At 39.9% G+C, this 21,073-nt stretch overlaps 1 protein-coding gene and 1 long non-coding RNA gene across 4 annotated transcripts; one reads left to right on the plus strand and one right to left on the minus strand.

Annotated features, from left to right (window-relative positions):
* Nucleotides 1-226: 226 nt before the first annotated feature.
* Nucleotides 227-19,252, plus strand: LOC126974969 (coiled-coil domain-containing protein 130 homolog). Of its 3 annotated transcripts, XR_007731595.1 has the most exons (5): nucleotides 227-393; nucleotides 483-808; nucleotides 1,467-1,727; nucleotides 14,333-15,075; nucleotides 19,200-19,252. XR_007731595.1 is itself a non-coding variant. In XM_050822739.1 (4 exons), exons 2-4 carry the CDS (start codon nucleotides 497-499, stop codon nucleotides 18,911-18,913), a joined length of 1,029 nt encoding a protein of 342 aa, XP_050678696.1. In that variant the 5' UTR covers nucleotides 227-393; nucleotides 483-496; the 3' UTR covers nucleotides 18,914-19,252. The 3 variants fall into 3 exon arrangements, 2 of the variants coding, with proteins under 2 accessions (XP_050678696.1, XP_050678697.1); XM_050822739.1 differs by lacking the exon at nucleotides 14,333-15,075 and having other exon boundaries at nucleotides 18,458-19,252; XM_050822740.1 differs by lacking the exon at nucleotides 19,200-19,252 and having other exon boundaries at nucleotides 14,333-15,128.
* Nucleotides 15,116-20,873, minus strand: LOC126975021 (uncharacterized). The gene is made up of 2 exons (XR_007731617.1): nucleotides 19,420-20,873; nucleotides 15,116-15,298 (listed from the first exon to the last, which is right to left on the minus strand). It is a non-coding gene; the product is annotated as an uncharacterized LOC126975021 (long non-coding RNA).
* Between the last annotated feature and the right edge of the window lie 200 nt (nucleotides 20,874-21,073).

Consider the following 21,073-nt stretch of genomic DNA (forward strand, 5'->3'; position numbering starts at 1 on the left):
CAAGTAAGATAAGTAACATAAAATAATATCACTATAGTCGTAGGTATAGTCTATTTTTTCTTACTTGTCTTAATATAGCATACCAATATGGAACAGCATAGTCGGCGTACTTTTAGTTTACTTGACAGCTCGTTAGAGTGTTCTGTGCTTGACAGCGTCAGGGTGACAGCGTAAGATAATTCTAGCCAGCTCGTTAGTGTTCTGTGCCTAACAGCGTCAGGGTGACAGCGTAAATAATTCTAGCTGTTCAGTTTGTCAGTGGTAGAGATTATTATTCCTTAAACCTTTCCAGAATATTATTATTCCAAAATCATTAAAATATAATTATATTTAAATTTTTATAGTATTTTGAAACCCTATTTGTATTTTTGTGATACATAAAAAGTAATTTAAGTAAGTGAAAATTTTAAAAGTTATTATAATAAATAAAAAATATTAGGAATTCAATTACTTAAAGATAATTTACTGTTCTGTGATTTCAGATTTGTTGATAAAGATGGGTGAACGAAAAGGCCAGAACCTTTACTATCCCCCCGATTATGACCCAAAAGTCGGGGGTTTAAATAAGTTTATGGGTACACATGCCTTGAGGGAACGTGCTAGAAAGCTTCACATGGGTATACTTATCATAAGATTTGAAATGCCATATAACATATGGTGTGATGGCTGTAAGAATCATATTGGTATGGGAGTGAGATACAATGCTGAGAAGACAAAAATAGGAATGTACTACAGCACACCAATCTATCAGTTTAGAATGAAATGCCATCTTTGTGATAATCACTTCGAAATCAAAACGGATCCAGGGGTAAATGAAATAACATTTATCTTATCGATAAACTTTCATTATATTAAAATGAATGGAATTGAGTTTTATATCAATATGCTGTACTGTATTGTTTTTACTTTTCCTATATTCATTTATGTATATATGTTACAATGTAGGTTTTCCTACGTTTATTGAAGAGAAAACATACCTAGAGTAGACCCTTGTAGAAACTATCTACTCTACTTGTAGAAAAGTCTGTGTATCCATTAGAATATAAATCATCAGATCTCTAGGTTGCGACTGAGCGAGTGGCTTGAACTTGAAAACTCACTTTTTTTTTAAGGAATAGGACAAATGAGTGTACGGGTCACCTGGTGCTAAGTGATCACCGCCACCCACAATCTCTTGCAACACCAGAGGAATCACAGTAGCGTTGCCGGACTTTACGGTACCCATGTCATATCGTCCATGTATATAAGATATACATTAGCAATGCCAGAGGTCAAGAGATGTGGTGCCAGTATTTAAGGCGGGAGTATGCTTTAAGTGTGAAGGTTCTCAGTTTGGAAATACTGCATCACACAGAGTTGCTGTGTGAAGCAAAAAGTTAATCACAAAAATGCAGTTGTTGAATAGACACCATATGAAAAATGCAATTTCAATGTCCAGAATTAGAAATGACTTTTTTTACTTACAGAATTTGGATTATGTTATTGTCTCTGGTGCTAGAAGACAAGAAAACCGATGGGACCCAACTGAAAATGGGCAGATTGTTCCAGAAACTAAAGAAACCCAAAAGAAAATGTTTGATGATGCTATGTTTAGGCTGGAACATAAGACAGGAGATGAGGATACAAGTAAATTGGATAAATCCAGGTTAAATAAATTGGTTGGACGGAATGATAAAGTGTGGAATGATGACTATGAAGCCAATTGTGCTCTCAGGAGAAATTTTCGGGTAGGTACTGTTTCTCTTTATAATACCTATATAGCTATACTTACAGACGAATAAAAAAAAAGGGGCTCCGTGCCATGATATTAAGAAGTGAAGCAACATTACACTAGTGTGTGTGCAGTTAGGTGGGATACCAGATAACACAAATTTTTTCCCATTATTAGTCATAGTATTATATAGCCACATTATTTGTAACTCTGATTTTTTAAAATCTGATAGTCAGATTGTTTTCTTTAATAAAAATAAATATCTTCATATTGAGTAAATAAATAAATTACATAAATAGTTACACCTTGATAGTAAGGATTGAGGGTTTGATTCCTGTGCCCGTGTCTTGCTTGCAATATCTTTGTTTTGACTGATATAAAATGACCTACTAACATTTCTTATTTTTAAGAATACCTACACAAAATTCATTCTTAAATTCGTTTTTTTTTTGCCACTGACATGGTATCAAATAAGTAGATTTTTAGAGAACGAACAACTACCTATGTTCTTTAAATACACATCATATAGTAACACTAAATAAATAAAGGGTAAAATAAATAAAAAAAAATAAAGGTATAAAGGGTCTTAAGTTCAGTTCTCGGTACTTCAGTCATTTTCCCAGAAAGGCAAAATTACAATTCATACTTTTATGTTAGTGACAAATTCGGTCATTTTGTGTCTTCTAAGACGCCACATCTCTCTACAACGCCAAGTAATGGAAATTTGCACAGAGTACTGGATCCCCGACAATACGAATAGCTCTGCTCAAAGATGGGAACAATACTCGTTATGTGTCCGGAACCGCACCTTATGGGCCAGTTTGAAGTAATGTTCAACACTACTTTAAAAATATTTTGGTAAAGACTTAAAAATATTACTGGGCATATGAGACTTGATATCTTATATCTCAAGGTGACGAGCGCAGTTGTAGTGCTGCTCAGAATTTTTGGGTATTTCAAGAATCCAAGGCGGCACTGCTTTCCAATGGGCAGGGCGTATCTATTACCTTCAGCTGAACGTCCTGCTCGTCTCGACCCTTATTTTCATAAAAAAATGAATTATCTACTTAGAACACCATTGAAATATGGATTACCCAATTTTTCGGTTAATGTCCCTGTTTATTTGCCGGTCACACTGGATGTTACTATCAAGCATTGTGGAGGTTTTGTGTTCCAAACATCTAATTAATTTGTATTATGAAAAGAACAAAAAAAGTGTGATTACTACTATTCTATCTATGAAATGTAATTCCTTGACAATTTTTATGTTCTGTAGTATTATTTTTACAAGTTTAAACAACGCGCGACGGCATTTTTTAAATATTTTATTTGCGTACGGGTCACCTGGTGTTAAGTGATCACCGCCGCCCACATTCTAGAGGTTCCGTTAGAGATTCCGAGGAATCACAAGAGCATTGCCGGCCTTTAAGGAAGGTGTACGCGCTTTTTTTGAAGGTACCCATGTCGTATCGTCCCGGAAACACCGCACAAGGAAGCTCATTCCACAGCTTTGTAGTACGTGGAAGAAAGCTCCTTGAAAACCGCACTGTGGAGGACCGCCACACATCCAGATGGTGGGGACGATATCCTAATTTGTGGCGTGTCGTGCGAAGGTGGAATTCGGCGGCAGGAATCAGGTTGAACAGCTCTTCGGAACACTCCCCGTGATAAATGCGGTAGAAGACTGGCTTTAGTCTCGATCGCGCATCGGTGCAAAGCAGCCGCGCACGTATTAACTTTAACTCGCGCGGTGCTCGCGTTATTATATATCAAAGTGATTATATGCAAATTTAGACACTAAATTCATCGTAATAGAGTACATGAAATATGAATACTCGAACTGAGTGCTTTGCCTGTTCTTAAAATGCCTACCTGCGTGCTTGTGCATCTGTGCTTGAATTAAAAGAATTAATGAAATGTTCGCTGTGTGCCTCGACCTATCATTTTCAATGCGTTGGTATGACGAATAATAATTATAAAAAGCTATCATCGTCTTATAAATCGTCATGAAAATGCCGTGCGTGTAAAATGGCCAGCAAAAGAGGAACGCATATCTCAGACTCCACTCCTGTTAAAGGATCTGATCCTGTCAACGTCTCGGACAGCAGTGGTAACATCCAGCATCAGGACTTTACGTCCTTTAAAAACGATGTGTTGAATGCCATGTCTGAGCAGGAGGCACACGGACAGACCTTACTGAAGCTGATAGAGGAGAAATTTTAGGCTGTACAAGGGTCCCTGGATATCTTTACTGACGGCCTAAATACGGTGAAGAAGGATGTTGCTGACTTACAAAAGGCTTTCTCAGCGAAAATTGAAGGCCTCGACAGTCGCATCACCGATCTCGAGTTCCAAATATCACAAATTAGTGATATTAAGACTGCATACGAAGGTTTGAAGGCGGAGATGGCATGCATTATAGAAGCTAACACAAAGAACGAGCAGTGGGTGCGACGCTCTAATATTCAAATTAATGGCATTCCACAAAAAAGATGAGGACCTTATCAAGGTTATAACCACTCTGGAGGAAAAAAGCGGGTATAACTTGGAGCCGTCTCGAGACATAGATTTTGTCACACGCGTTGCAGTAAGGAATGATGTTATTATCCAGATCGCCTGAAGGAGTTGAGAGCATCGGATATTGGATTCCTTGGTAACAAGAGCAGAGTGTTTATAAATGATCACTTATCTAGTTACAACAAGATGCTCCTACAGAAAGCGAAGCTGCGTGCTAAAGAGAAACATTACAGCTATTGTTTGGTGCGTAACTGTACAGTGATGGTGCGGCAAAACGATAAATCAAAAATTATTCATATCACCTCTGAAGATTCGCTAAAAAAAATAGTTTAGGTAATAGCTATAAAATTACAAATTGCATAGAATCCAAAGTACAATATACATCGAATCATGTTCTCAATTGTAGTAAGAAGTTTACTCGAACTCACAGTGAATTGTTAATCAACCTATCTATCAACCCATTCTGCTTAACCTATTGCTTACGTAAATTATTTAAATGTTTGATGTACATTTCTCGCCTAGTTAATAAATACAATATGTACACATACTCAGACGCTTCATTCCCGCAATTAAATTTGTCTTAAGAAATGTGAACTATTGCATCTTTTACTTGTGTGCTACTTGCGGTATCATAATATTAACTTTGATTAATCTCTGTCAATGTAAGTATGCAACTTGTTACTCACTTTTATTACTAACTATTTCTTATGGTATCATACTGATTCGGATGGTAAATATTTCGCCAATTAAATTCGTAGTATACAGAGAATTTGTAACGAGTGTGTTAATAAATCTTTTTTACCAAAACGTTCGCGGATTACGTTCGAAAACCACGGGCTTCATTAAAAATGTTTTACAAAACAACTACGACATAATATGTATCAGTGAAACTTGGCTACTGCCTGAAATCCACGACGCTGAATTGTTCGACGCGCGTTATAATGTTTATCGGACGGATCGTGACTACGACCGACTGGGAGTTAAAATGAGCGGCGGCACCTTAATAGCAGTACACCGTTCGCTTATGACTAATATACTAAACGTACGACCACTACCAGTGTTCCCCGACGCTGATATTACTCAGATTAATATATGTCTTTGCCGGGGCCCAACTTTAAAAAACCTCCGTTTGTTCTGTTGCTATTTCCCTCAAAATCTGCATCAGTTATGGTCTCAACGGCAATTTTTTGAATACTTATCTGATCTGAGCATAGCGTACCCCACCGACGAAGTCTTACTTGTAGGCGATTTTAACATTAGGAATGCTGAATGGCAACCTAATCTTAGTAATATAGGTTACACAATTTAAAATACTAGCGCGGACCGGTTGACTTCCCAACTATGGGCGTTTTTATGTTTTACGGGTTGGATCCAGTTCAATTATATCAGCAATATTAATAATAGATGCCTCGATTTGGTCATATCTAGTTCTCAATGTTCGTTTCAGAGATCTGTCGCTCTAGCGATACCCGAAGATAACCACCACCCTTCTCTCAGTGTTAATATTAATGTTCAAGGCTTGCAGCCTAGCCTGCGACCCCCTCCTCGGCTCGTGAGAAAATTTCACTCGGCAGATTATAACCTGATTAACGAGGAATTAGCAAAAATTAACTGGTGCGACCTACTGGATGATAAAGAAATAAATGCGGCAGTCGATGAATTTTATCTTGTATTGAATTCAAATATCGATAAGTATATTCCATCTAAATTAGTTAGAAACAGCACCAGCTATCCATGCTGGTATTCACGTCCCTTAATTAAAATTGTAAAGAGAAAAATAAGGATACATAAAAAATGGAAGGTAATCCGACTACTTTCTATTCTCTGATCTTCGATAAGAATTCAAGAAAATGGAGGCTTCATGCTATCAATTATATATATATCGTGTAGAAAACAATATTGCTCTAAACTCAAAATGCAAAGTCATCAAAATATAAGGTTAATAGTATACCTGATAGCTTATATTTAGACAACGAAAATGCCAACCGCGGACAACATATAGCCCAACTGTTTAATAAATTCTTTGAATCCGTGTTTGAAACACAATTAAACCACACTTCAAACGCGAGTATTTATGCAAGTGAGTACTATCAAGCTGTTATTGGATTTGTAGAAATTAATTTTAAAACTGTAGAAAATTTCTTATCAATTATTGACCCTACCAAAGGCTGTGGCCCAGACGGCCTTCATCCCCTTTTTCTAAAAAAATGTAGTAAACAATTATCCATACCTCTAACGCTTCTATTTCAGAGCTCCGTCAAATCAGGCATCTTACCTAAGATTTGGAAAAGATCCATTATTGTCCCTATTCACAAAAGCGGCGATAAGCACAATATAAGGAATTACCGTGGGATCTCAAAGTTATCAGTCATTCCAAAATTGTTTGAAAAAATTGTAATTGATGCCTTATTTCCAGCAGTGCGACCATTATTAACAGTTTCAACATGGCTTTATTAATAAGCGTTCCACGGAAACAAATCTTTGTGAGATGCTAGATATGATTTTCGATGCTATGGACAAGGGGTTTCGCGTTGATGCCGTGTATACCGATTACTCGAAGGTGTTCGACAAAATTTCCCACAGATTATTAATTGCAAAAATGGAAGCAATAGGTATTCACGGTGACCTCTTGAGATGGCTCACATCGTATCTGCGTGATAGGACCCAAGCTGTAACTGTCAAGGTGTACACTACATCATTTGTACCCATAACATCTGGCGTACCACAAGGCTCCAACCTCGGACCATTACTCTTTAATATTTTCATCAACGATGTGATCAACTGTATAAAAAAATCTCAGTTATTAATGTATGCTGATGATACTAAATTATTAAAAGTTATTAAAACGGAATTAGATTGTAACAGTTTGCAGGAAAATTTAGATTGTCTCACTGACTGTTGCTCAAATAATGGTTTACACTTGAACGTTGACAAATGTTGCACCATATCATTTACAAGAAATAAGACAGTGTCAACGCATAATTATTATTTATTGGGTAATAAACTCCGCAGAGTTGACGAGGTGAGAGACCTTGGTATAATGTTGGACAAACAACTATATTTTGAATCACACATTAATAAAATTAAAAACAAAGCCTACGAGATGCTTGGATTTGTCCTTCGCCAAACAACTGATTTTAAAAACCCAAAATCCCTTATTTTACTTTATAACTCCCTGGTGAGATCCCAGTTGGAATACGCTTCCACCGCTTGGAACCCACAGTATGCCTGTCACGTAGATATGATTGAGGGATTTTTATGATAATAAGGGACGAGACGAGCAGGACGTTCAGCTGATGGTAATTGATACGCCCTGCCCATTACAATGCAGTGCCGCTCAGGATTCTTGAAAAACTCAAAAATTCTGAGCGGAACCACAATTGCGCTCGTCACCTTGAGACATAAGGTGTTAAGTCTCATTTGCTCAGTAATTTCACTAGCTACGGCGCCCTTCAGACCGAAACACAGTAATGCTTACACATTACTGCTTCACGGCAGAAATAGGCGCCGTTGTGGTACCCATAATCTAGCCGGCATCCTGTGCAAAGGAGCCTCCCACTGGTCCAGTGAATCCAGCGTAAGTTTCTTAAGTGCATCTATAAAAGATGTGGTTTCTCGGCTAATAGATTAACTTCCTTAGAATTAAGACGAGAACATAAGGATTAATTTTTTTTATATAAATTAGTCAATGGGTTGATCGATAGTCCTTATTTATTGAATAAAATCAAATATATAGCACGAAAACCTTTAAAGCGAAATTGTCGGCAGCAGTACACATTTCATCTTCCGCGAGTTAATAGTAACTACTACAGAAATAAATTTCTCCAAAGGTCATACGATAGGTATAACAATAAATACCAACAAATTGATATTTTCTTTCATAAGTACGGGAGGTTTGTAGCTGAGATCAGGAAATGTTTCTAACTCGTTCCCTGATTGCAGCTGCAACCCTTACTTTTATCTATAACTTTAGTGTTGTATGCGAGCCTAGTTGTACCCGATCAAGTAATTAATCTAGCAATTATGAATCTACACGTTTGTGAAAACTTTGCTGGCTTATTGTATTTTTCTAAATTAAGGCTAAAACTATGTGTAATATATAGCTGCTTGTTTTCCAAATAAAAGAAAAAAAAAACAAAAAAAGACACACAATGAAGCGACTTCTCTACGCAACGCCAAGTGATCCAGCCGTTCACAGAGCACTGGGACCCCGACAATTCGAGCTGCTCTGCGTTGCACGCGGTCAAATGGATCGAGCTGATACTGGCGTACGCCAGACCAGAGATGACAGCAATACTCCATGTGTGGCCGGACCTGCGCTTTGTAGAGCGCTAGAATATGGGCCGGCTTGAAGTATTGCCGTGCTCTATTGATGACGCCCAGCTTCTTCGAAGCCAATTTGGCTTTGCCCTCCAGATGGCCACGGAATTGGTAATCGCTCGAGATTTCGAGACCCAGTATTCCGATACAAGGCGAGGCTTTAAGGGGAGTGTTGTAGTGAGGGGTCGAAGAGCGGTGATACGACAAATGGGGTTTTTTTAGTGGTCTGCGTGGTAGCGCAAACTTGAGTCTTCTGGGGGTTAAATTGGACAAGGTTCAATTTACCCCATTCCTCGACCTTCTCGAGAGAGGACTCGATAGAAGACACAAGTTTCTCCCGGCACTGGTCGACGTTTTCCCGAGAGAGACCTGTATGGCCCGTGTATACGGCATCACCAGTGCTGTCGTTTGCATAGCAATGTATGTTGGAGGTGTCCAACATATCATTGATATGCAGAAGAAACAGCGTGGGACATAGCACACAGCCTTGGGCCACTCCAGCGTTCACGGGCTTGGGATTCGAACAAAAACCGTCGACAACGACTTGTATGCTGCGCCCAGTGAGGAAGCTGGAGGTCCACTTGCATAAGCTCTCGGGAAGCCCAAATGATGGAAGTTTTGAGAGGAGCGCCTTGTGCCTTACACGATCGGCCTTCGCTATATCCAGGCTAACTGCCAGGCCTTCCCCCTTGCTTTCAATAGCAGCCGCCCATCTATGTGTTAGGTATACCAGAAGATCACCTGCCGACCGACCATGGTGAAAGCCGTTTTGTCGGTCGTTGATCAACTGGTGACCCTCTAGGTATACCAAAAGTTGGCGGTTAATTATGCTCTCCATGATTTTGGAGAGCAGGGAGGTTATAGCAATAGGCCTGTAGTTTGCCGGATCCGAACTGTTTTCTTTTTTTGGATCGGATGGACAAGGGCTGAATTCCATGAGTCATAGACTACGCCTTTGGAATATGAGTGCCGGAATAAACGCGTTAGCACCGGCGTCAACTCAGGGGCACACGTTCTAAGCACGATTGGAGAAATGCCATCCGGCCCACTCGCCTTTTTGACGTCCAACGAAAACAGAGCTCGCCTAACAGTTTTCTGTCTGAACTGTACTTCAGGCATAGAGCTCTGACACCGCGGGATGGTCGGCGGTGTTTTTCCGTTGTCGTCAAGAGTCGAGTTGGAGGCGAAAAGAGCGCACAGGAGATCGGCTTTCTCTTTTGCCGTATGGGCCAGGGTGTCATTCCTCATGTGCAACGGCGGCATGGACGGCTGGTTGAAGTTACCGAGAGCAGCTTTCGGCAACGACCAGAACTTGCGTGTTCCGGTCGGGTAACTGGAAAGCTGCTCGCCGATTTTGACGACGTGCTTTGACTTCGCACTGGCGATTTGCCGCTTAAAAATCTGGAGGCACGGTTATATTTCCTCTTAAGAACTTTGCAGTTCGGATCCTTTGTGCCCAGCGTCGCAAACTCAAGTTCGATACGCCTGTATTTTGCAGTCAGATGCTGCTATAACTGACGCATCGAACCAGGGCTGTGATTCGCCACCGATCGATACTACAGAGCTTGGTATAAAAATATCCATGCCCTGCAGTATCACATCGGCTACTACAAAGTCGCAGGCACTAGGATCATCCGAAGGGAAATAAACCTTGCCCGAACGCATCCTATCCCAATCTGCTGACTTGTAGTGCCAAACGCGGCGTGTCGCTGGTCGGTCTGCGACGTTGGCGTCGGATGGGCACTACACTCCTGACCAGGCAATGGTCGGACGTTCCGAGAGGGGCGTGGACAGAGACCTGGTAACTATCGGGATGTGGAGACAGCACAAGATCTAATAAGGACGGCATGTGGCTATCCACATCCGGGAGCCGCGTTGGCGACTCAACCAATTGGGACAGACCATACGCCAATGTAAAATTATGCACAGATCGCCCTGCGTAGTCTGTGGTTCGTGATCCAAGCCATTCGGCATTGTGCGCGTTGAAATCACCCAAGACTACGATTTCAGCGGAGGGGATCTGTGCAACCACGTCGTTAATTGCCGCTTGATCGCAGCCCATAAGATGATCGGTTTCTGCGTTACCATTATGGGACCTGTAAACACACACATAGATGCGGACGCGGTCCTCTTAATCTACGCGGAGCCAGAGAGTAGACAGGCCCTACCCTCAAAATTGCTCAGACGGCGACAGCAGATATCCTCCTTAACGTACACACATACCCCGGCATGAGGCAAAAAATTGTGCTCAATTTTGTACCCGGGGGACGTTAAATATGACGTATCGCTAGGTCGAGATATCTGCGTCTCCGTAAGGAAACACAAGGCCGGCTGCGCCGTCTCAAGGTGGTGGTGGACGGATTTAAGTTGAAGTGAATTCCCCTGATGTTACAAAAGTCCACATTAAGCGTGGAGCGGGGTGCCATGGTGTTGCTGCCCTGTTTGTTCTGTTACATACGCGGTACTGTGCCCTCTCCAGAATACGAGGGGCAGCCCGAGCGCGAATGCTCGGGGAAGGATTCTCCGGCTCTAGGAGAGTCGGTACCCTCCTGGGGTAATTTCCGTTTCGATACCGCTCTCATATTTTGTTAGGGGGAGGGGGGGGGGGGGATGGCCTCCGGTCCTCGACACTAACCTATGTGAAACATAGCGGCACTAGGCCGCTACTTCACACCGGTATTCTGTGCGAGTGTGGTAGGTTACCCGGACGAGTCTGGCCCGATTGTGCTGACGTTAAAAGACAGTAGCGTGACTATCCCACTTTCAATAAGCCCGTAGTCGCCTCTTACGACACCCTAGGGCCTGGGACTACCTTATTCTTTTAACGCCCCGGGGAAGCACAGGGCATAATATAGAAATCAGGCACAAAAATAAAAATACCAAACATGCTGTCACATATCAACCAACTACATTTGAGATGGAATGCAACAAGACTGTCTCATGCCCAAGAGATGTGCATAGGAGCCACGGTCTCAAAGTGAGAAGATAGGAGGAATATCTGAAAATGACTAAGTCACCTCTGGCTGGCAGATGGAAAACAATGGAAGGTGTTGGATGAGGCCTATGCTTTAAGGTATACAAAGCAAAGAGATATTCTGAGTACAAGCAAGTAGTTAAATCAAAATGTAGGTAGTTCGGAATTAAAGTTTGTTTTAGAGTAAAGAATAAAGTATAGTCACGGACTAGTAAAAAAAATAAGGACTCCATGTCATCTTCCATAACAGTGTAGCACCAAAACAAGCCGATTGACGTGTAAATTCATAGCCCTACGCACACACACTAATACAAGCCGATAGGCCGCCATTATGAGAATTGTCATCGTCCGTGACAGATCAGTTTGCGTCTCAATAAAATATTTAAGAAATGCCGTCGCGCGTTGTTAATACTTGTAAAAACAATACTTCGGAACATAAAAATTGTTAATTACATTTCATAGATAGAATAGTAGTAATCACACTTTTTTTGTTCTTTTCATAATACAAATTAATTAGATGTTTGGAACACAAAACCTGGTTGATAGTAACATCCAGTGTGACCGGCAAATAAACAGGACCATTAACAGAAAAATTGGGTAATCCATATTTTTATGGTGTTCTGAGTAGATAATTCATTTTTTTATGAAAATAAGGGTCGAGACGAGCAGGACGTTTAGCTGATGGTAATATAGACGCCCTACCCATTAAAAAGCAGTGCCGCCTTGGATTCTTGAAATATCCAAAAATTCTGAGTGGCACTACAACTGCGCTCGTCACCTTGAGACATACGATGTCAAGTCTCATTTGCCCAGTAATTTTTTTAGTCCGGCACTCTTATTCCAAAGGCGTAGTTCCTGACACATGGAAGTCAGCCCTTGTCTATCCGATCCAAAAAAAAGGAGACAGATCGGATCCGGCACACTGCTATACCTCCCTGCTCTCCAAAATCATGGAGAGCATAATTAGCCGCCAGCTTTTGGTATACCTAGAGGGTCACCAGTTGATCAACGACCGACAATACGGCTTTCGCCATGGTCGGTCGGCAGGTGATCTTCTGGTATACCTAACACATATATATATATGGGCGGCGGCTATTGAAAGCAAGGGGGACGGCCTGGCAGTTAGCCTGGATATAGCGAAGGCCTTTGATCGTGTATGGCACAAGGTGCTCCTCTCAAAACTTCCATCATTTGGGCTTCCCGAGAGCATAAGCTCTCGCATAGCAAGTTGTCCTCATGCTTCCTCACTGGGCGCAGCATACAAGTCGTTGTCGACGGTGTTTGCTCGAATCCCAAGCCCGTGAACGCTGGAGTGCCCCAAGGCTGTGTGCTATCTTCCACGCTGTTTCTTCTGCATATCAATGATATGTTGGACACCGCCAACATATTTTGCTATGCAGACGACAGCACTGGTGATGCCGTATACACGGGCCATGCAGGTCTCTCTCGGGAATACGTCGACCAGTGCCGGGAGAAACTTGTGTCTTCTATCGAGTCCTCTCTCGAGAAGGTTGCGGAATGGGGTAAATTGAACCTTGTCCAATTTAACCCCCAGAAGACTCAAGTTTGCGCGTTTACCACTAAAAAACCCCATTTGTCGTTGCACCGCTCTTCGACAACAGTTCCCTTAAAGCCTCGCCTCGTATCGGAATACTGGGTCTCGAAATCTCGAGCGATTGCCAATTCCGTTGCCGTCTGGAGGGCAAAGCCAAATTGGCTTCGAAGAAGCTGGGCGTTATCAATAGAGCACGGCAATACTTCAAGCCGGCCCACACTCTAGCGCTCTACAAACCGCAGGTTCGGCCACACATTGAGTATTGCTGTCATCTCTGGTCTAGCGCCCCCCAGTATCAGCTCGATCCATTCGACCGCGTGCAACGCTGAGCGAATTGTCGGGGACCCAGTGCTCTGTGAACGGCTGGATCACTTGGCGTTGCGTAGAAACGTCGCTTCATTGTGTGTCCGAAGAGCTGTTTAACCTGATTCTTGCCGTCGAATTCCACCTTCGCACGACACGCCACAAGTTAGGATATCATCCCCACTCATGACTAATCAACCGGAGTCGAATTCACGTGTTCCCTATCGTAACTCACCGTTCAATTTCTATGCTGCCAAATTCAAATTCAAATGTGCTTCAGAAGGACGCCGCCTCATTGAATACGTTATATTACTTCAAAAGCTGATTGAAATAGATTTCTCAATATCGTTGATACTATATATCAATTCTCATACGCTGTTCTGTTTGTTCCTGGTCTACGAATATTCGACCCGTTTCTCCAAATCACCGTAGAACTCTATGAACCATTAAATGCGACAAACCAAGGGTTCTTCCTGTATGATGCTGACTATGCTCAACTTCCTGCATTGTCAGAATTCTGGAACATTCTTCAGGGGTCAGTTGCATGTTTTATTTGATTTATATTGGAATAGTGAATTTCTGCAAAAAAATGCCGTTTTTTATATAGAAACCAAAGTAGAGCATTGTATAAAAGTTGTTCAAAATTTAGAATTCGTCTTTATTTTTTTATTGATTGTTTTAAAATGCGATCATCAAAACTAAATAGAAAGGTTTTACTTACTTCTATGTACAATTTTTACAAATATTTCTAAAGAAATTATTCATAATTAAGTTTGCTGTAGATGTCCATGGGCTGTTGCCTCACCACTTCCCACGTGAGCCCCTTTGCCTGTTGGCCACTCTCATATAAAAAAATTACCATGGTATATCACAATAATGTAGTTGTAAATATACAATAAATTGTAATAATCTCGGATGTGCAGAAATTTAATATAATTTTAAACATTTTTAGAAACGAAGAAAGGAGCTTGAAGAATCAGCAGTCAATGATAGCTTGCTGCTGGCAAAATCATCTCTGGATATAAATCTTCTTCCAGAAAACGAGGATGACAGGAACGTGGCGGCTTTACTTTCTCTAAGACCATCGAAGAGCATCGAGGAAAATCAAAATTGTATGCGAAGTAAAATCATGCATTCCTCAGCTCTACCAAGCTCTAGTGGACTTCTTTCGAGCTTTGGTGGGTTGAAGAAAGAAGAGTCTTTAAGTAAACAGACACTGAAAACTCTAAACTTGGGTGTGATAGTTAAACGGAAGTGTGAAACAGAGAAATTGGATAAGCAGATAAATGAAAATGAAACACTTAATAAATGTGATGATAATGTTAGTGCTAACAATGATGTTAATGTTAGTGTTAATAAAGTGTCGTTAGTTGGTGATTATAGTTCTAGTGGAGATAACTCCGATTAAATATGAGGTGCACTCCATTTGGAACATTACTTGAAGGCTTTTTTTTAATTAAGTGGCATGGGATGCAAGTTCATCGGCCAACGTTTCTACTGTGTTGCCATACGGAAGTTCAGTTGAACACATAGAAGGTTGGCTGAAGGTTGAATTTTTAGGAGCTTGGACCAGGTGTGTACACGTGACACATACCTACTGTATGGGTTATGTTCCATACTGTGGTACAATAAATGGGTCAAAAACTGAAAAAAAAAATCTTAAAAGAATAAGTTTCATTCAACTCGTTTTCATAGGTTTATGTTATGTATTTTATTTTATGAAAATAAAACAACATTACCGAGTGAAATATTTTATTTCAATTGCCAAACAGATTTTAAGCATTTTCTAACAACATTTAACAATTCCTGTGTCTAATTATTTCTGCCCCGAACAAAATAAGATTAGAGTAGAAACTATAATTTATATATTTTCTCCGGCTTGGAACGGTTTTAAATCAGTGCGTATATGTCTTATTACCTACGTTCTGATTTTATAACACTCGTTAACCGATTTAATCCGCACGAATGGAGAATAAACGAGTGAGCTACTTAAATAATACTGAGCGCGCGTTTGGTGCGGTCTTGTTAAACAAATATAAACTTAATATCACTAAAATTGGAACTGTGCTTTGACAAATGATTCGGCGATGGAAAAAGCTTTACTAAAAAGGTTGTAATGTTGATGTTGTATATTCAACAAACTCATTATAAAAAATAAATAACAAATAACCCTTAGATAATACGTCTAGATAGTCTCTTGCTGTTAGACAACCGATAAAAATAGGCCAGGAATATTAGTTTAGTGTGCGTGACAAGCTACGTCTTACACTCGCGATTTGTATGACATTTTGTGTTAGTGTGCATTGCTCCAAATAGAGGTTAGCTCTAAACTCACGTTTTTTGACGTATTCACAGCTGTCACCGACTATCTAGACGTATAACGGCCGTTCCCAATATTCAGTCTAACTCCTGCTTGAGATAAAAATCGTAACTATCGTTGACATTTCTGTCCCAATAAACTTATCGACGGTAACTCACCTTATCCGTACACGTTGTCTGTCAATGGGAGGACGTATAACTCACCAGCAATAGAAGTTTGTATGGAAATTGCAAATTACGCGTCCCAATATAAGGCGATAAGAATGACTTATCGGGTATATTGGGACAGGTTCAGATTATTGACAGTTTATTACTGATAGTAGACGGTAGTATTTTATCTCTATCTGTAGATAGTTTATTGGGAACGGCCGTAAATGATGTGAGCAAAAACCCTAACATTTTGGTTCGAAAGTATGACAAAGATAAATAAAAAGTTCTATATTATATATACACAGTTAGATTTATTCTGTAGGCGCTGGACAAGCTATCGGATCTATTAAAATTCTATAATAATTAATATATGAAATTTCTAGATTTTTCTGTCTGTGCTCGCAAATCGTCCCGGAGATTCTCCCTCCATCTTATTTTCGTAGTCCGAGGTTACAACAACTATACTTAGAAGTTATAAAGCTATGAAAGATAAGCTTAGACGCCAACTTACAGTTGTTTATTTAAGGGGTAACGTACAATAAAGTTTTCATGCTTGAACTTAAAATTGGAAACAATATAAAAAAGGCCTTTGCATTAACCCGAAATATTTTTCTCTTAATAAACCTTAGATTAAGGTAGAAAGATACCGCAGGCGTAGTCGCAAAGTGCGGCAACTAATACTACGCCCAAGTGGGCGTACTCGAGCCAGTCTCGAACAGTAATAGTTAAAAAAATAAGGACTCCATGTCATCTTCGATAACAGTGTAGCACCAAAACAAGCCGATTGACGTGTAAATACATAGCCCTACGCACATACACTAATACAAGCCGATAGGCCGCCATTATGAGAATTGTCATCGTCCGTGACAGATCAGTTTGCGTCTCAATAAAATATTTAAAAAATGCCGTCGCGCGTTGTTAATACTTGTAAAAACAATACTACGGAACATAAAAATTGTCAAGGAATTACATTTCATAGATAGAATAGTAGTAATCACACTTTTTTTGTGTTTTTCATAATATAAATTAATTAGATGTTTGGAACACAAAACCTGCTTGATAGTAACATCCAGTGTGACCGGCAAATAAACAGGACCATTAACAGAAAAATTGGGTAATCCATATTTTAATGGTGTTCTGAGTAGATAATTCATTTTTTTATGAAAATAAGGATCGAGACGAGCAGGACGTTCAGCTGATGGTAATATAGACGCCCTGCCCATTAAAAAGCAGTGCCGCCTTGGATTCTTGAAATATCCAAAAATTCTGAGTGGCACTACAACTGCGCTCGTCACCTTGAGACATACGATGTCAAGTCTCATTTGCCCAGTAATTTTTTTAGTCCGGCACTCTTATTCCAAAGGCGTAGTTCCTGACACATGGAAGTCAGCCCTTGTCTATCCGATCCAAAAAAAAGGAGACAGATCGGATCCGGCACACTGCTATTACCTCCCTGCTCTCCAAAATCATGGAGAGCATAATTAGCCGCCAGCTTTTGGTATACCTAGAGGGTCACCAGTTGATCAACGACCAACAATACGGCTTTCGCCATGGTCGGTCGGCAGGTGATCTTCTGGTATACCTAACACATATATATATATGGGCGGCGGCTATTGAAAGCAAGGGGGAAGGCCTGGCAGTTAGCCTGGATATAGCGAAGGCCTTTGATCGTGTATGGCACAAGGTGCTCCTCTCAAAACTTCCATCATTTGGGCTTCCCGAGAGCATAAGCTCTCGCATAGCAAGTTGTCCTCCTGCTTCCTCACTGGGCGCAGCATACAAGTCGTTGTCGACGGTGTTTGCTCGAATCCCAAGCCCGTGAACGCTGGAGTGCCCCAAGGCTGTGTGCTATCTTCCACGCTGTTTCTTCTGCATATCAATGATATGTTGGACACCGCCAACATATTTTGCTATGCAGACGACAGCACTGGTGATGCCGTATACACGGGCCATGCAGGTCTCTCTCGGGAATACGTCGACCAGTGCCGGGAGAAACTTGTGTCTTCTATCGAGTCCTCTCTCGAGAAGGTCTCTCTCTGTTTGTTCCTGGTCTACGAATATTCGACCCGTTTCTCCAAATCACCGTAGAACTCTATGAACCATTAAATGCGACAAACCAAGGGTTCTTTCTGTATGATGCTGACTATGCTCAACTTCCTGCATTGTCAGAATTCTGGAACATTCTTCAGGGGTCAGTTGCATGTTTTATTTGATTTATATTGGAATAGTGAATTTCTGCAAAAAAATGCCGTTTTTTATATAGAAACCAAAGTAGAGCATTGTATAAAAGTTGTTCAAAATTTAGAATTCGTCTTTATTTTTTTATTGATTGTTTTAAAATGCGATCATCAAAACTAAATAGAAAGGTTTTACTTACTTCTATGTACAATTTTTACAAATATTTCTAAAGAAATTATTCATAATTAAGTTTGCTGTAGATGTCCATGGGCTGTTGCCTCACCACTTCCCACGTGAGCCCCTTTGCCTGTTGGCCACTCTCATATAAAAAAATTACCATGGTATATCACAATAATGTAGTTGTCAATATACAATAAATTGTAATAATCTCGGATGTGCAGAAATTTAATATAATTTTAAACATTTTTAGAAACGAAGAAAGGAGCTTGAAGAATCAGCAGTCAATGATAGCTTGCTGCTGGCAAAATCATCTCTGGATATAAATCTTCTTCCAGAAAACGAGGATGACAGGAACGTGGCGGCTTTACTTTCTCTAAGACCATCGAAGAGCATCGAGGAAAATCAAAATTGTATGCGAAGTAAAATCATGCATTCCTCAGCTCTACCAAGCTCTAGTGGACTTCTTTCGAGCTTTGGTGGGTTGAAGAAAGAAGAGTCTTTAAGTAAACAGACACTGAAAACTCTAAACTTGGGTGTGATAGTTAAACGGAAGTGTGAAACAGAGAAATTGGATAAGCAGATAAATGAAAATGAAACACTTAATAAATGTGATGATAATGTTAGTGCTAACAATGATGTTAATGTTAGTGTTAATAAAGTGTCGTTAGTTGGTGATTATAGTTCTAGTGGAGATAACTCCGATTAAATATGAGGTGCACTCCATTTGGAACATTACTTGAAGGCTTTTTTTTAATTAAGTGGCATGGGATGCAAGTTCATCGGCCAACGTTTCTACTGTGTTGCCATACGGAAGTTCAGTTGAACACATAGAAGGTTGGCTGAAGGTTGAATTTTTAGGAGCTTGGACCAGGTGTGTACACGTGACACATACCTACTGTATGGGTTATGTTCCATACTGTGGTACAATAAATGGGTCAAAAACTGAAAAAAAAATCTTAAAAGAATAAGTTTCATTCAACTCGTTTTCATAGGTTTATGTTATGTATTTTATTTTATAAAAATAAAACAACATTACCGAGTGAAATATTTTATTTCAATTGCCTGACAGATTTTAAGCATTTTCTAACATTTAACAATTCCTGTGTCTAATTATTTCTGCCCCGAACAAAATAAGATTAGAGTAGAAACTATAATTTATATATTTTCTCCGGCTTGGAACGGTTTTAAATCAGTGCGTATATGTCTTATTACCTACGTTCCGATTTTATAACACTCGTTAACCGATTTAATCCGCACGAATGGAGAATAAACGAGTGAGCTACTTAAATAATACTGAGCGCGCGTTTGGTGCGGTCTTGTTAAACAAATATGAACTTAATATCACTAAAATTGGAACTGTGCTTTGACAAATGATTCGGCGATGGTAAAAGCTTTACTAAAAAGGTTGTAATGTTGTTGTATATTCAACAAACTCATTATAAAAAATAAATAACAAATAACCCTTAGATAATACGTCTAGATAGTCTCTTGCTGTTAGACAACCGATAAAAATAGGCCAGGAATATTAGTTTAGTGTGCGTGACAAGCTACGTCTTACACTCGCGATTTGTATGACATTTTGTGTTAGTGTGCATTGCTCCAAATAGAGGTTAGCTCTAAACTCACGTTTTTTGACGTATTCACAGCTGTCACCGACTATCTAGACGTATAACGGCCGTTCCCAATATTCAGTCTATCTCCTGCTTGAGATAAAAATCGTAACTATCGTTGACATTTCTGTCCCAATAAACTTATCGACGGTAACTCACCTTATCCGTACACGTTGTCTGTCATTGGGAGGACGTATAACTCACCAGCGATAGAAGTTTGTATGGAAATTGCAAATTACGCGTCCCAATATAAGGCGATAAGAATGACTTATCGGGTATATTGGGACAGGTTCAGATTATTGACAGCTTATTACTGATAGTAGACGGTAGTATTTTATCTCTATCTGTAGATAGTTTATTGGGAACGGCCGTAAATGATGTGAGCAAAAACCCTAACATTTTGGTTCGAAAGTATAACAAAGCCAAATAAAAAGTTCTATATGTTACGATACAGTTCGATTTTTTTCTGGTTTCCAAGCCTTGATTTATTCTGTAGGCGCTGGACGAGCTATCGGATCTATTAAAATTCTATAATAATTAATATATGAAATTTCTAGATTTTTCTGTCTGTGCTCGCAAATCGTCCCGGAGATTCTCCCTCCATCTTATTTTCTTAGTCCGAGGTTACAAAAACTATACTTAGAAGTTATAAAGCTATAAAAGATAAGCTTAGTCGCCAACTTACAGTCGTTTATTTAAGGGGTAACGTGCAATAAAGTTTTCATGCTTGAACTTAAAATTGGAAACAAAAAAGGCCTTGGCATTACTCCGAAATATTTTTCTCTTAATAAACCTTAGATTAAGGTAGAAAGATACCGCAGGCGTAGTCGCAAAGTGCGGCAACTAATACTACGCCCAAGTGGGCGTACTCAAGCCAGTCTCGAACAATATGTGACGTTGACGTGCCACATGTTCTGTTAAACTTTGATAATAATTGAAACTAAAATGCCAGGTTGCGTAGTAAAACTTTGTAAATACTACAAGAAATAAGAAAGACACTGAGATCAGTATATATTTTGTATTTTATTAATTTCAATGTAAAATAACACGAAGCGTAGGTATAAATATAAATTATTTTCGAGCAATTGTGAAAGGAAAGGTCATAACTGTCAATGCCTTGGCATTACTCCGAAGTATTTTTCTCTCACTATAATACATTAAAATAAATTATAAAAGTGAGGGCAGAGTCTATGGAGTGAGAGTTGTTTAAGTAGGCTGTTTGTAATAGGATATATATTTGTTATGTACCTACAACG

Source organism: Leptidea sinapis, chromosome 34 (genome assembly GCF_905404315.1).
Source record: "Leptidea sinapis chromosome 34, ilLepSina1.1, whole genome shotgun sequence".
Lineage (NCBI taxonomy): Eukaryota > Metazoa > Arthropoda > Insecta > Lepidoptera > Pieridae > Leptidea > Leptidea sinapis.

What these genes read in the sequence shown, in the direction of transcription:
- LOC126974969 (XM_050822739.1), top strand. Translation starts at nt 497, where the DNA reads ATGGGTGAACGAAAAGGCCAGAACCTTTACTATCCCCCCGATTATGAC. An exon ending in AAATCAAAACGGATCCAGGG is followed by an intron (nt 809 to 1,466) that starts GTAAATGAAATA and finishes TTTTACTTACAG; the next exon opens with AATTTGGATTATGTTATTGT. An exon ending in CTCTCAGGAGAAATTTTCGG is followed by an intron (nt 1,728 to 18,457) that starts GTAGGTACTGTT and finishes AAACATTTTTAG; the next exon opens with AAACGAAGAAAGGAGCTTGA.